This window comes from Megalobrama amblycephala, linkage group LG11 (assembly GCF_018812025.1).
Source record: "Megalobrama amblycephala isolate DHTTF-2021 linkage group LG11, ASM1881202v1, whole genome shotgun sequence".
Lineage (NCBI taxonomy): Eukaryota > Metazoa > Chordata > Actinopteri > Cypriniformes > Xenocyprididae > Megalobrama > Megalobrama amblycephala.
Genome location: NC_063054.1, coordinates 33,217,473 through 33,232,420, shown reverse-complemented (window position 1 = coordinate 33,232,420; position 14,948 = coordinate 33,217,473). Strand labels below are relative to the sequence as shown.

Here is a 14,948-nt window from a genome sequence, read left to right as displayed (position 1 = left end):
AAAATCATGAGGAAAAGAATGCAGCGACTGAAAAGAGCTCTTGCCATTAGGGGCCAGTTGTTCAAACGTAATCTGATTGGATTTCGGCTATCGGATTGGATAAAATCTTGAAAATCGGTTGTTCAAAAGGAAAAAAGGATTCTGAAATCAGATTAGATCACAAAATCCAATCCTAGTTTTAATCTGGATCAAACCTTCAGTTTGTGTTGTTCAAAACTTGTCAGTAGGATTTGGATAACTTTGATCCAAAAAAACAGGATTATCCTGATCCCAACAGGGGGTAGGATTTCAAGGTGGATTCCAGAAGGAAAATGTAGTAAAACTTTAAAACTGGTCAAAAAATACATTTATATCATGTAATATACATAAACACATTTTTATCTTGTTCTTGACTAGTTTAACTGTTAAAGTAATAAATTAGAAGTAGACATTAGCCTACATATTTAGCTTTTCGGTAACCTACTCTAAAGTAAAAAAGAGATTTTGGTGCCATAAAACAATCCCCAAACAGCCGTAAAAATCTAACAAAAATATATATAATTCAAAATCCATATTCTTTCTATCAACATGTCCCTTTAGGGACTCCGTAGAGCACTGGAAATCCAGATTTGGTAATCTGGAAAAGTGTGTATCTGGATCACGGTGATCCAATCCAATTTTTCTTTGAAAAACCAGCACAAAAGTAAAATGGATTACCTGATCAAACTGATTAAACTTTTTGAACAACTGGCCCTAGATATTCATGTTACATGTCACGTTAAAATACCAAGCGTTACTTTATTCTCATGATATCTGAAAATAAAACATGAAGGAACATTGACAGCTCATTCAGTCAAACTGATGGATAAGCTTTATTTGTAGGGCAACCTTATGATTTGAAACGATTCATTTCGGTCTTTTTGAATGGAAGTTCCCCAAACCGGAAGTGCCACCCATAATTCAAAACGCAGTAGGCTCGTCAGGAATAAGGTGAATATAAAAAGCAAAATAAATTATGAGCATGGAACATAGTTGTCAGTTAGCAATCATAAAATAAAAGTACCATGGTAAGTGTTTCTGTAACCCCAAAATGCCACTCACTTTGTGTGATTTCTTATATTTTTTAAATGACTGGTGGCTCATACCAACTCACCAGGTTTATTGTATTAACAAAAAACTAGTTTGGGCTGCTGTCTAACAGCCTAGGTGGGTCATGGCTTAATGACCATGGGAAAACGTAGGTCCACATGGCCAAACCAACTGAGCACCACTGATGTAGATTGACATTTTATTAAAGGGAAGCGTGCACGCCTCAAATCGTGGTGTTGTTCAGGTCTGTGACTGGCCATCCAAAAAAAAAAAAAAAAAAAAAAAAAAAAAAAAAAAAAAAGGGGAGTAAGGTATAAAGCGACTGCAGTTCACTTAAATTCACTTGACATACAGCAAGACTGTTTAAGTAGCATACAGATTTTTTTAAAACCATTTATAAACTTGTTTATAAAAATAATCAGACTTTGAAGTGTGGGTTGTAAAGGTGCTTTAATAATTCAGCAACCTTGGAGTCTACCATGACAAGATTAAAAATTCACATGATAGTTACAATAAAAAAAAAAGCATCTTGAAAAGAGACTAGTCATTTTAAATGCTAAAACCAATACAAGATTTAAAAAAAAACATGCACTACATTTACTCAGACACAAATTGAGAATGAATGTGTTAGTGCACTAAAGCATAAAAGTTAAAAATTGTAAAAATAGAATAAAAAAAAAGTCAGTTAAAAATGTTTGGGTCTGTATCAGGTCTACGCCACACGCACTTCACAGGCTTGAAGCGTGCTGAGATGGTTGAGACAGGCCTGAGCGCACTGCAGCACCATTCCCTTCACCGCCTCCAGATAGAGCTCCTGACCCGAGTTCAGGTACAGCCACATGAGTCGACCCAGCTGGGCCGGCAGAGAGTCCCCGTGTAAACTCTCTGTTCAAACACAAAGCAGAGCAAGATACATCACGGTTATGAAAGGCTATTGACCATCATGAACCAAACAAACATTTATGGTACATGATGACTTTAACCTAATTAAAGTATTAAAGTATCATTTTTTTAAAGACATTTTTATGATTTATATTACATTATATTATAAATATTATATTATATATATTATATAACCAGCAGCCATAACCACCCTGTAGCCCAAGACTGGTTGCCCACTGAAGCTAAGCAGGGCTGAGCCTGGTTAGTACCTGGATGGGAGACCTCCTGGGAAAACTAGGTTGCTGCTAGAGGAGGTGTTAGTGAGGCCAGCAGGGGGTGCTCACTCTGTGGTTTGTGTGGGTCCTAATGCCCAAGTATAGTGATGGGGACACTATACTGTCAAAGAGCACTGTCCTTCGGATGAGACTTTAAACCGAGGTCTTGACGCTCTGTGGTCGTTAAAAATCCCAGGATGTCCTTTGAAAAGAGTAGGAGTGTAACCCTGACATCCGGGCCAAATTTGCCCATTGGCCTCTGTCCATCATGGCCTCCTAATCATCCCCATACACTGATTGCCTTCATCACAGTCTCTCTGTGGAGGGCGTTTTGGCGCAACATGGCTGCCGTCACATCATCCAGGTGGATGCTGCACATTGGTGCTGGTTGAGGAGATTCTTCCTTCCATATGTAAAGCGCTTTGAGTACCCAGAAAAGCACTATATAAAATGTGAGGAATCTTACATTTTATTTTTTTATTTTTTTATTTTATTTTTTTTAAGAAACTATTGTATAACCATTTTATTATTCCATTGACAGCATCTTTTTTTTTTTTTTTTTTTTTTTTTTAAACAATTCAGTTCATTTCAAATTGTCCAAGTCTCATTTCCTTTCATCAAATTGCAGTGTTCAATAACAAATTGGCTATGCTCGATATGCATCAGCCTTGGCCATTGTAAACATCCACTTATCTAGAGCTCTACAAACAAACCCTAATGCATCTCTCACCTCATTGAAGATTAGATTGCTAAAATCTCTAATCCAGTAGATTTGAAAGAGCTAAAAAATGTCTATCAACTATTTTTAAGATGGTAAAACAAGACAAATTGCCTTGAGACTGAGCCTGCAAATAAACGGACCATCATTCCTCGTGGCTATGGGTCACGGAGGAATGGAACCGGTCCTTCATAAATCCTAATCAAATTTCACAGCATTCCTTCGTCACGCCGCTGATGCATCACTCTCAGACAGGAAGAGGTGAATTAAAGCAGACTGCATCCCTGCTTTGGTTCGACTAGTAACCCAACCAGCAAATCTGCACTGAACATCTAGCATTTGTGACGTCTGCAATCGTAGCATTCTTGTCTAATCAAATATGGTATCTGTTCTAAGATTTATACAGAACGCATGCGTCACGGTGCTCACGTGAACAGCGTCGGCCAATACCGAGCTGGCGTTCAAATGTAAAACCCAGAAGCGCTGCACTGATGTTACAATGTCAGAGTAGGAGACTGACAGGGAAGAGAAGAAATTGTTGAATAAAGTTGATTTTTTTTTTTGTTTTTGCGCACAAAATATGCGTATGCTCATCACTTCATAACATTAGGGTTGAACTACTGAAGTCACATGGACCATTTGAACAATGTCTTTACTACTTTTCTGGGCCTCGAAAGGTGCGATGTTGCTGCTGCCTACGTGTGGTTCAGAAACCTCTTCTATTTCATCAAAAATATCTTAATTTGTGTTTTCCGAAGGTGAATGAAGGTTTTACGGGTTTGGAACGACATGAGGGTCAGTAATTAATGACAAAAACTTCAGTTTTAGGTGAACTTTAACCTTAAAACAGGCACTTACACAAGTTACATTCTTGTAAGATGCTTTGATACAAAAGATCCTGCTAATGCAAATGTCATGAACTTTGTGTGGTCTCGACCGCTCACAGAGGACTGAGGATTAACACCAACACACTTAAAATCTGCTGAACCAAGATGCACTTGGTAAGCAGCGTCGAGCTATAAAAGAAACAGATGTTAATTAGATAAATCTAATAAGAGCAGAAATACACTAACGGCAGGGTCTCAGAAGACCCAAAGGCATCAGCCAGGCTTACAAATTTAATATGGGGGATAAATCAGAATATGAGCCGAGGTACTGGATTATGAATGGATTGGCTCCAGTTAGAGCTGCGCGACTCTGGATAAATTGAGAACCACAATTTGTGTTTCAAACAAAAGTCATGATTCTAAACAGACAACAAAATAACATGCAATTTACTAGAGGTTCTGACAAAGTGTCAATTCAATGAATCAAATACTTCACTTGTTGGGTGAATCAGCATTTTTGAACAAATCTCTTAAATAAATGATTCAATGACAAACATTTTTAAGTCACTTATCGCCACCTACAGGTATAACGATGTAATTTATACAATCTTTATTTGAATCGCCAAGTTACTTTGAAAAGGTGATTTACTCCATTTTGATCGCCATCACAGACATTAGCTTTTAGATCTGAACTATAAACTTTTATCCCAGTACTTCTGTGATAATGAACATTTGTAACAGTCTTTTCAACCACAGTTTCATTATTTTTGTGTTCACAACTGTTTTCTCTGGGTCAGCGACAGTGTGAACAGATTTGAATGTTCTGCTGTGATTGTCAAAGGTTTAATAAACACAGGCGAATCAAAGTAATTTAGGAATAAAAATAGCATGGGTGTTTAAAAAGATCACAATCTTTTAACAATTATTCATGCAGCTCTAGCTCCAGTTGCCCTGTAGTCATTTAAAGGTGCCCTAGATTATGTTTTTAAAAGATGTAATATAAGTCTAAGGTGTCCCCTGAATGTGTCTGTGAAGTTTCAGCTCAAAATACCCCATAGATTTTATAAACGCGCATTGATCATTATAAACGTGCCGATTTATGCTGCGGCCCCTTTAAATCCCATGCTCTCCGCCCACAGAGCTCGCGCTTGCCTTAAACAGTGCCTTAAAGTTTACACAGCTAATATAACCCTCAAAATCGATCTTTACAAAGTGTTCGTCATGCATGCGGCGGATTATGTGAGTATTGTATACTGTTATATTGTTTACTTCTGATTTTGAATGAGTTTGATAGTGCTCCGCGGCTAACGGCTAATGCTACACTGTTGGAGAGATTTATAAAGAATGAAGTTGTGTTTATGAATTATACAGACTGCAAGTGTTTAAAAATGAAAATAGCGACGGCTCTCGTCTCCGTGAATACAGTAAGAAACAATGGTAACTTTAACCACATTTAACAGTACATTAGCAACATGCTAACGAAACATTTAGAAAGACAATTTACAAATATCGTTACGTAACAGTCTGTGTTATGTTGAGATTCGCCTGTTCTTCGGAGGTCTTTTAAACAAATGAGATTTATATAAGGAGGAAACAATGGTGTCTGAGACTCACTGTATGTCATTTCCATGTACTGAACTCTTGTTATTTAACTATGCCAAGATAAATTCAATTTTTCATTCGAGGGCACCTTTAATCTCAACATTTGACTTCAAGTCCCCCGCTGTCCACTACAATATTTAAAGGTTTTGTCATCTTATTTTACATCATTTTAAGTCATCTGGAGGACCCCTTGGAAGTTTGAGAAGAACCCGGCCCCTGATTGAGAGCCAATGATTTAGATGGAAGAGTCGTTTTAGGTCTGTTATACACATCATATTTGTTGAATCTACCTTGAGAGATCTTGGTGTCAAACTCCAGCAATGTGTAGAGCGATTCAGGGAGTAACTGTCTGGCCCAGATGTTCTCCTCCAGGTAAATCCAATCCCGGATTATCCTCTTTCTACGCAAGAAACCTTGCACATGATCCAGGTACACCGAATTACCAGACACCAGATACAGCCTAGAAAATGAAGAGGGGAGAAGAAGAAAAAAAACAAAAAACAAAAAAAAAAAAACTGTTACATTATACGCATCATTTGTTTTTAATTAGCTTGGGAAATAAGACAACCTTTATTAATAAGCCACAATGAGAATTAAAAACCAAAAACAATGTAATAGCTTTTGCGGGCAAAGTAATTCTTCAAGCACTTCTGAACAACGAGGCATTCATCTTTACAGTCTCTGGAGATTTCCTTCTGTATAATGACTTACAGCTTCAAACAAAACACCCTGGACAAAAAACACTTAAGAAAACTCAGCGTGTGCTTGCTGCACATGAATTCAAATATATACCTCTTCAAATGTGGATTATTAGCCAAATTTAAAACCAGCCAACCTGCACTGATGGTTTGAATGCTAATGACCAATAGACAGAGAGATTAGATAGTCAAGAAGTGCTAAACTACATAACTAGAACATTTTTTGCACAAAACTAAAAACCACTGAACAACATTAAGTGTCATAGCATGAAAACATTAGCCAGTATCAGTGAAAAGGAGCACTTCACTTCAATCACTCACACACACATCTGCTTATGTAAGGCGATCGCCCTCAAGAACATCCTGCTTAACTTTTCACACCACTGTTCTTGGTTTACTCTGCTCTAAAGTCAGACCGATTCCACAGCATCAGAGTTCAGCCCTTTTTGAGATCAGTTGCCATACACTTCAAAGATGTCATCGACTGACTGCCCGTAAGTTACCGCAGGCTATTTGTTTGAAGCTGCCAGCGGTGCTCATACTGTATCTCCACCCAGCGCACTCTCCAAGCTTCAAAGCCCAGTCTGAAAGCCAACCACTGGTAAAGCTCAACATTTTCACCACTAGTTTCTAATGTAAACAACAGCAATTCGAGTAACAGAGCAACACTTTACAGCCTGAACAGTGATCAATTGGAAATGCTAAAAGCAAGGCTCCTATGTTTACAAGCAAATTAGCATGTCACTGATCCAACATGATAATTGTAACAGCCTCATTTAAGCAAATTGTTGACAGCAAACATTAGATTCATCTGCGCTGAGGAGCTGTGCCGAGGCACGACGCACGCGATGATAATAATACAGAAAATAACTGCAATTGCAGGTTTCAAACTGAGATGGCGACAAAAAGGCAAAATTGCAGACTGCAGCTTTAAATAAATGCATTTATTCATTTTAATTTAAAGTTAGCTTTTTATTTATTCATTAAATTTCATTGCAATATTCGTTCAAAGTTTTTTATATTTACTTAAAAAAAAAAAAAAAAAAGTTAGCTTATTTTTAAATGCAAATTTTAAAATGAAAGTTTGCTTTATTTTACCTAAAATAAAAATTAGAAATAAATTTTAGAAAAATGTTAGCTTATTTTTTTCTTTTTAAATTGTTTTATTCATCTGAAAACGTCAAAACAAAGTATATAGGATGCAAGGAAACACTGTCAGTATAGGCCCAAAAAAAAAAAAAAAATATATATATATAAAATATATAAAAAATGAGCCCTTTACTGTAAACATTACAATTTTAATTCTGTATTTTCTGGAGAGAAAGAGAAAGCAAGTGAGAGCGAGACAGACAGAGTAAGTGAGCATAAGAGCAGACTCAATCAGGACTAACTTGTAGTAGGGGAGTGTCTCAATCATTTTCCAGTTGACATAATTTGCGGCCGTCTCCTCCAGCGTACAGACACGGGTCATCTGGACTTTGGCCACCTGCCAGAAGCGCTCGTGCTCGATGAGCGTCTCCTGCATCTCCCGCCTCAGCAGAAGATATACACCCTCCAGGGTGTCTTCATAAACCTGCCAATGACACGTCAATGGCACAACATTCTACCTGACCTTGCTCCCGAACAAGTGCATGCATAGGGGAACAGGCCTGAATATGCATAAAAGTAAAAAATTCAAAATAAACAATTCAATAAAATTAAAATAAGACTTAAAATAGAGATTGTATGTACCTTGATAATGTAAGGTAATGTGCAGTTAGCATTTCTGATAAAAACTACTGATATTCAAAATAAATGATAAACCTATTTGAAATAAAAATATAAATGATTCATTATAAAATAAAGCATGTAGTTATGCAAAGCACATACAAAGAATCAATCCATGAAAACTTAACCTGTTTTTAAAAACAAAGTGTCGCATTTAATGTCCATCCGATCCTTTCCGTGTCCTTGAATGGTCACGTGTTGTAAAACAATGTATAATACTGGGAGAGTTTGTATGCTCAGATGTGCAATGTAATTGACTGAGACATGCACTGATACGTCTATAATCCATTTAGGCAGCCATTAGATAGGAGCGTCTGCTCACGCCGTGACCTGTGAAATCATTTGCGCTGGCTAATGAAATGCAGAGGATGAGCCCTGCTGGAATATTTAAGATCACGTCCTCTGAGGAATTGATTTGGCATTTTTGAGATGGGGAAGAGAGATATCAGTTGGAACAGAACAGGGAAAAATCTGGTGTAAAGAAAAGTTAGTCCCTGGAAAGACATCAAATTTATTCAAACCTCACACTGCATAGCGGGGAGAGAGGACTTCGTGTCAAAGAAAAAAAAAAAAATTTAAAGTCATATCTGCTTCAGACTGAAATATTGCTCAGCTTCCTGCATGTATTCTATAGACGTACCTTTCTTCGCTTCAGTCGGCCCCAGTCGCGGCCCAAGATCCAGGCCACGAGAGACTTACACATGGAGAAGTAGTTTCCGACAGTCTGAATCCCTGATGGAAAGAAACAAGTACAGTCAGAACATGAGATGATATTCAAAGAGGCTGGAGCAGTAACATTTGATCTACAGACTCTTTTCCTGCCAAAGGACTGGTATAGGCACAGCTCCTCCAGAGAGAGCACCACATGAGACCGACAAAGAACAGAAAACACAATCAAATACAGCGGGTTGCTTGACTCCTCAAAGGTTTAACGTTCGAGCCAATTCTCCACCAGAGGTTGACCGATATAAAATTTTGCAAAATGCCAATTACTACGGTAGGAAAACTTAAAAAAAAAAAAAAAAAAAAAAGATATTTTACAAAGAACTGGCTGATAGTTTTTAAAATAATTATAATAATAAACATGCAATTAAATAAAGCTATAAATAATAATAATAGCTATTGAATCTATAAACAGTTATAATAACACTACATGTTAATAAAGCTATAATAATAATAATAATAATAATAATAATAATAACAACAACAACAATCAACATGCAGTTAAATAAAGCCATATTATTATTATTATTATTATTATTAATAATAATAATAATAATATTATAAATTAATGTTAATATTATTATTAAAACAACATGCAATGAAATAAAGCTTTAAAGTAATAATAAATGCAATTAAATCTAAACGTAACAATAATACTACATGATAATAAAGCTATAATTACAATAAACGTTATTAAATAATTCCATAAACAAATAATAAACAACAACTGCTATTAAAAAAAAGCTATAAACAATAAATGCTATTAAATCATTCTATAAAACATGAATAACAGCTATTAAAAAAGCCAATAATAATAATAATAATAATAATAATAATAATAATAATATTATTATTATTATTAATAATAGCTATTATTAAATCTTTATTTAATAGCTATTATTATATTAATAATAAATGCGACTATAAAGCAATACATAAGCTATTAAATAAATCTATATACTCTATACACAATAATAAATGTTGTATAAACTAAAATAAAATAAAAACATGCTATTAAATCTATAAAACATTGAAATTAAAATATATAAAATATAATTAAAAAAAAGCTATAATACAAGCCATTAAATCTATAAACAAGAACACAAAATATATGCCATTTAAGAAATAAAATAGCTATACATTAGTAGTAGTAATAATAATAATAATAATAATAATAATAATAATAATAATAATAATAATAATAATAATAATAATAATAATAATAATAATAATAATAATAAATTATTATTATTTTTTTAAATTGTTATTTTACCAAATAACTCACCCAGATTCTCATTTCCCCGGGCCAATCGGCCTCTCCAGTATTCTTTGGTGATGGGGTGCAGGGAGGCCAGGTACCTCACATCACACAGGGTTTCACCCCAGGTGGCCACTTTTCTCTTGCTGTGCTTCTTCCACTGCAGGAAAATGGATCGCAGCTGCTTGTTGTACGGAGTCGGCTGACGAAACAACCAGTATGTGAAGAGCCACTGGAACCTGCACTGGACGTATTGATGGTACATGGACTCCAGCTCTGTGTGCTCTAAAATCAGATCAAGATATGGCCATCAGAACATGACAATAGCACAGATCAAAATCTAGTTAAGCAGAAACAACTCATCCTTTTTTTTAATTGTAGTGTTGCTTCCAATATATGCATTCATAAGTAAAGTCTGCACAAGTACACCGTTCTGCAACCTTACAGAAGGAACTCCAAAACTACTGGTGGAAGTTTGAAAGACCTTTAGATCGACAAAGACCAGGACGCACCACATCCTGTTCAAAGCCAACAGCTATAGAATATGGACCTTTCGTATACTAGTGTATTAAAAGATGCAGGAAATAGCAGATGAGGGTAAACTATGAGTCACAGTCCTTTTTAGGAACATCACTCAGAAGCCATGCGTGATGTGTCACACCCCAAATCTCTGATCAAGAGTCCATCACAGCAGTTTGAAGTGATCCACCGGTGCAAAAAATTAGATTGGTTCATCTTTCTTCAGAAATCCCATTACTTTTTGGAGGAGAAAGGAAACATGTACAGCAAAGGCATAAAAATGTCAACGATAGTACCCAGACACCCTCGTGTCCTTTTGGTTATGAATACAATAGAGTATAGGTGCCATGAGCCAACCATTAATCTGCGAAAAGTCTAGTTGACTGGATTCACTCCAGCACTTCTTCAGCAATATTAGTCAGAATATCTGCAACGTTGGTTAACACTTTTTATATGTCCTAAAGACCACACAAGTAGACACGTTTTGCATCCAATCACAATCAGTTCCCTAAAAGAGCAATATTTTAAGAGCAGTTCAATTCATTTCATTGAATCGGTTTATTTGACAGGCCTTATCAACAAAACTAGTTCAAACACTGAGTCAATTAATTATTTTGTGAACAAAATAGATAAAAATAGATAATAAATATATAATGTGCTTTTTTTTATATTATAATATAAAATATATTATTATTATTATTTTTTATTATTATTATTATTATTATTATTATTATTATTATTATTATTATTATTATTATTATTATTATAGTAAATGCTATTAAATAAAACTATAAATAACATGCTATTAAATCTATAAACAAATTAACAAAATACATAAAATATTAAAAAGCTATAATACACACAAGCTATTAAATATCTATATTTATATCATTTCTTTTGTGAAAAAAAGCTAAAAATAGAAGATAAATATAAAACGGAGGATAAATATCTAAAATGATCAAACATACATTAGATAAAATTAGATTTCATAAATACAAGATGTATGAACAATATAATGATTACCATTTCAAAGGCATCTATATAGTTTAATGCTTAAAAGATCCAATTACAGTGAGAAACCATTAAAATATCAAATCAATATTATTTGGAAAATAGTTTCTATTAAGTTACATTAATATTTCTTCTACCCATTACTGTACTGCTAGATGCATTTATTCACTCATTAAATTTTATTTAAATTAACAAGGATATAGGTCTACAAACAGCTACTTTCCTGACTAAATTTACTTAAGTTTGTTTTCATGTTTCATTAAATAGGATGCAAATATCTCACCATTGTTTTGGTGTTGGTTGAGAACATGCTGGAAGACCAGTGAGACACTACCATGATGGTTCAATGCAAGATGATAGAGCTCCCTCCATTCAAACTTCAGGGCGTCACAATCTTCAGTTTTCTCTAGGAAACAGAAAAATAAAGGAGCATTTTAAGCTTGAATTAAATATGGAAAGCTCAGGTGACAGCTGAGAATGACCACCTTGGAGTTTGTCCTGAAACAAATCTGTGGTGATGCCCCACAATTTCTCCACATCACTGCAGGGAAGCCTCACTGAGGGTAAGGGGACGCTTTCCTCCAGCACGAGCCACTGGATCCAGTACTTGTGTGGCGCGAGTGGGATCTCCACGAAGAGCTTTTCCTGAAACGCACGGTTACAGTGGATGTTTCTGAAGAGGGATCTCCACATAAAAACTAAGCGGAAGGCTGTTTTGGCTGTTACGGGACACCTGGCGTGGGTATATGACAGACTGACCCCAAACGAATCCTGTGGAGAGACATTTTGGAGAGGATTAGCACTCAAGTGACTGCTGGATTCACTTACAAAGCCTGCAGATCAAATAAATAAATAAATAAATAAATAAAGGAAACCAAAAAATAAATCCCACAAACATTATTAATGTAGTGGGAACAAAACAATTTATTATTTTAAATAATATGTTCTTATATGTAATAGTATTTGTAACTTGAATTGCTATTAAGCATGACTTTGGCAGTTTGATATACGATCCGAACCACTGATTCAAAACAAAAGATTTGTAAAGCTTTGAAGCTTCATGAAGTAGTGTTTTGAAATCACCCATCACTAGATATTGTTAAATAAAGTCGTTATTTTGTTTTTTTTGCTGCACCAAAAATATTCTTGTCACTTTATAATATTAATATTAATATTGAACCACTGTACTCACATGAACAGATTTAAATATGTTTTTAGTACATTGCTGGCTATAGAGGCCTCACTGAGCCATTGGATTTCAACAAAAATATCTTAATTTGTGTTCCAAAGATTAACGAAGGTCTTGGGTGTGGAACGACATGAGGGCGAGTAATAAATGACAGAATTTTCATTTTTGGGTGACTTAACCCTTTAGTTTTGTTTGAATATTTATTGTTGTTTATTAATAAAAAACTACCGAGTGCTCGAATCGGTGATCGAATCTTTTAACTGAATGACTCTTATTCACATCCATGCACCGACTGTATTTTTTTGTTCACTTATGTCTTCCCTGCCTTAGAATACAAAATATAGAAATAGTATATCACTTATATTATATTATATTATATTATATTATATTATATTATATTATATTATATTATATTATATCACTATAGTAAATATCACTTAGGTGCAAAGTGTGAAAGAATTTCGCTGACTGAAGTGACTGAACGAATGCGCCGTGAATGAGTCGATGCTTTGAGTTCGAACAAGTCTCGGAGCGGGAACGGGTCACTTTGTTTGTGAATCGTGAGGCGAATAAAGGAATCAATCCGGCAACTCGTTCTTCTTACATCACCTGACAGATTAAACTAGAGGCATGCGTGTCATTTTCGTTCACAACATGAATAGATAAAATTAAGGACATTATTAAAATTCTTCAATTTTTTAGGCCATCATAACAGCTTCTTGTAGGCCATGACTATTATCAAGTTACAGAGAAAACATCCCGAAATTGCATACTTCCGAAAACAGTATCCGAATTCACAGTACTCATAAAAGATTAGGCAAAAAGTACCCGGATGACCTACTTACTCTGGCGAGATTATGAATGGCAGAGAAGCGACGCAGCAGACAACATGGTTTAGCTAGTGCATCCGAACTGCATTCAATTCTACACACATTCTATAGTTAGAAGAACCTACTTTTTTTTCTTCAAAACATTCAAACCACTGTTGACTAGGAGGTCGGATGCATGATTCAATTATCACTTATAATATAACACACTGTTCGCCACCTACTGGTATGTACCATAAATAAAGGGGGAATTAAAGTGTTAGTTCACCCAAAAATGAAAATTCTGTCATTTATTACTTACCCTCATGCCGTTCCACAACCGTAAGACCTTTGTTAATCTTCGGAACACAAATTAAGATATTTTAGATGAAATCCGATGGCTCCGTGAGGCCTACATTGGGAGCAATGACATTTCCTCTCTCAAGATCCATAAAGGTAAGTTACTAAAAACATAATTAAATCGGTTCATGCGAGTACAGTGGTTCAATATTAATATTATAAGGCGACGAGAATATTTTTGGTGCGCAAAAAAACAAAACAAAATAACGACTTTTTTAGTGATGGCCGGTTTCAAAACACTACTTCAGGAAGATTCGGAGCACAAATGAATCAGTGTGTCGAATCATGATTCAGATAGCGTGTCAAACTGCCAACGGCTGAAATCACGTGACTTTGGCGCTCTGAACAGCAGATTCGATACACCGATTCAGCTGTGCTCCGAATCTTCCTAAAGCAGTGTTTTGAAATCGGCCATCACTAAATAAGTCGTTATTTAGTTTTTTGGCGCACCAAAAATATTCTCGTCGCTTTATAATATTAATATTGAACCACTGTACTCACATGAACCGATTTAAATATGTTTTTAGTACCTTTATGAATCTTGAGAGAGGAAATGTCATTGCTCCCAATGGAGGCCTCACGGAGCCATCGGATTTCAACTACAATATCTTAATTTGTGTTGCAAAGATTAACGAAGGTCTTACGGGTGTGGAACGGCATGAGGGTAAGTAATAAATGACATTATTTTCATTTTTGGGTGAACTAACCCTTTAATCAATTCAAAAGATTCGACTCACTGTGATGAATCAAAACTCAATTTCCAGGCAAATTGTACCTGGAAGTGTGTGGTCCACAGAGAGTTGCACGAACAAACTCGGAACAATAAACTGCACGTGCTGCCGAGCCTCAGCAGCGACACGGGGTCCAAGTTCCTCAATATAACCAGGAGGACTTCATCACTTAAATGCAATAAGCCTGTTGCGTTGTCGCTGCTTCCCGATGTGATGTCTGATGTATTCAGACGGAGCTCTTCATCTGTGGCGGCAGTCAGGCAGGAGAATTGCTCCAGCAACTCACACTCCCAGGTCGTGCTAAGGTCTGCCATACCTGTGCCGGTGTCACCGCCCCGTTGGCAGCCACCCCTCAGGTGTTAAAGGTTAGGGAGAAACCACCTGAGAGAGGTCATGGGGTGGTGGTGAATCTCTAAAAAGTCACTCATGAATATTAATAGCTCATGAATATAAATGAGGTCACACCAACGTTACTTTGTAACGTACTTGCGTAATCTAATTAGCATTCATATAG

General features: G+C 35.7%; 1 protein-coding gene across 2 annotated transcripts; it reads right to left on the bottom strand.

Moving 5' to 3' along the window:
• Window positions 1-1,499: 1,499 nt before the first annotated feature.
• si:dkeyp-114g9.1 (uncharacterized protein LOC555399 homolog) lies at window positions 1,500-14,823 on the bottom strand. 2 transcript variants are annotated; one of them, XM_048207565.1, is made up of 8 exons: window positions 14,479-14,821; window positions 11,834-12,119; window positions 11,632-11,754; window positions 9,846-10,103; window positions 8,478-8,569; window positions 7,462-7,643; window positions 5,663-5,832; window positions 1,500-1,953 (listed from the first exon to the last, which is right to left on the bottom strand). In XM_048207565.1, exons 1-8 carry the CDS (start codon window positions 14,746-14,748, stop codon window positions 1,781-1,783), a joined length of 1,554 nt encoding a protein of 517 aa, XP_048063522.1. In that variant the 5' UTR covers window positions 14,749-14,821; the 3' UTR covers window positions 1,500-1,780. The 2 variants fall into 2 exon arrangements, with proteins under 2 accessions (XP_048063522.1, XP_048063523.1); XM_048207566.1 differs by lacking the exon at window positions 1,500-1,953 and adding an exon at window positions 3,779-3,959 and having other exon boundaries at window positions 14,479-14,823.
• Between the last annotated feature and the right edge of the window lie 125 nt (window positions 14,824-14,948).

What these genes read in the sequence shown, in the direction of transcription:
- si:dkeyp-114g9.1 (XM_048207565.1), bottom strand. Translation starts at nt 14,748, where the DNA reads ATGGCAGACCTTAGCACGACCTGGGAGTGTGAGTTGCTGGAGCAATTC. An exon ending in GCCGACTGAAGCGAAGAAAG is followed by an intron (nt 7,644 to 8,477) that starts GTACGTCTATAG and finishes TGTCATTGGCAG; the next exon opens with GTTTATGAAGACACCCTGGA. An exon ending in GAGACACTCCCCTACTACAA is followed by an intron (nt 5,833 to 7,461) that starts GTTAGTCCTGAT and finishes TTCATTTTCTAG; the next exon opens with GCTGTATCTGGTGTCTGGTA.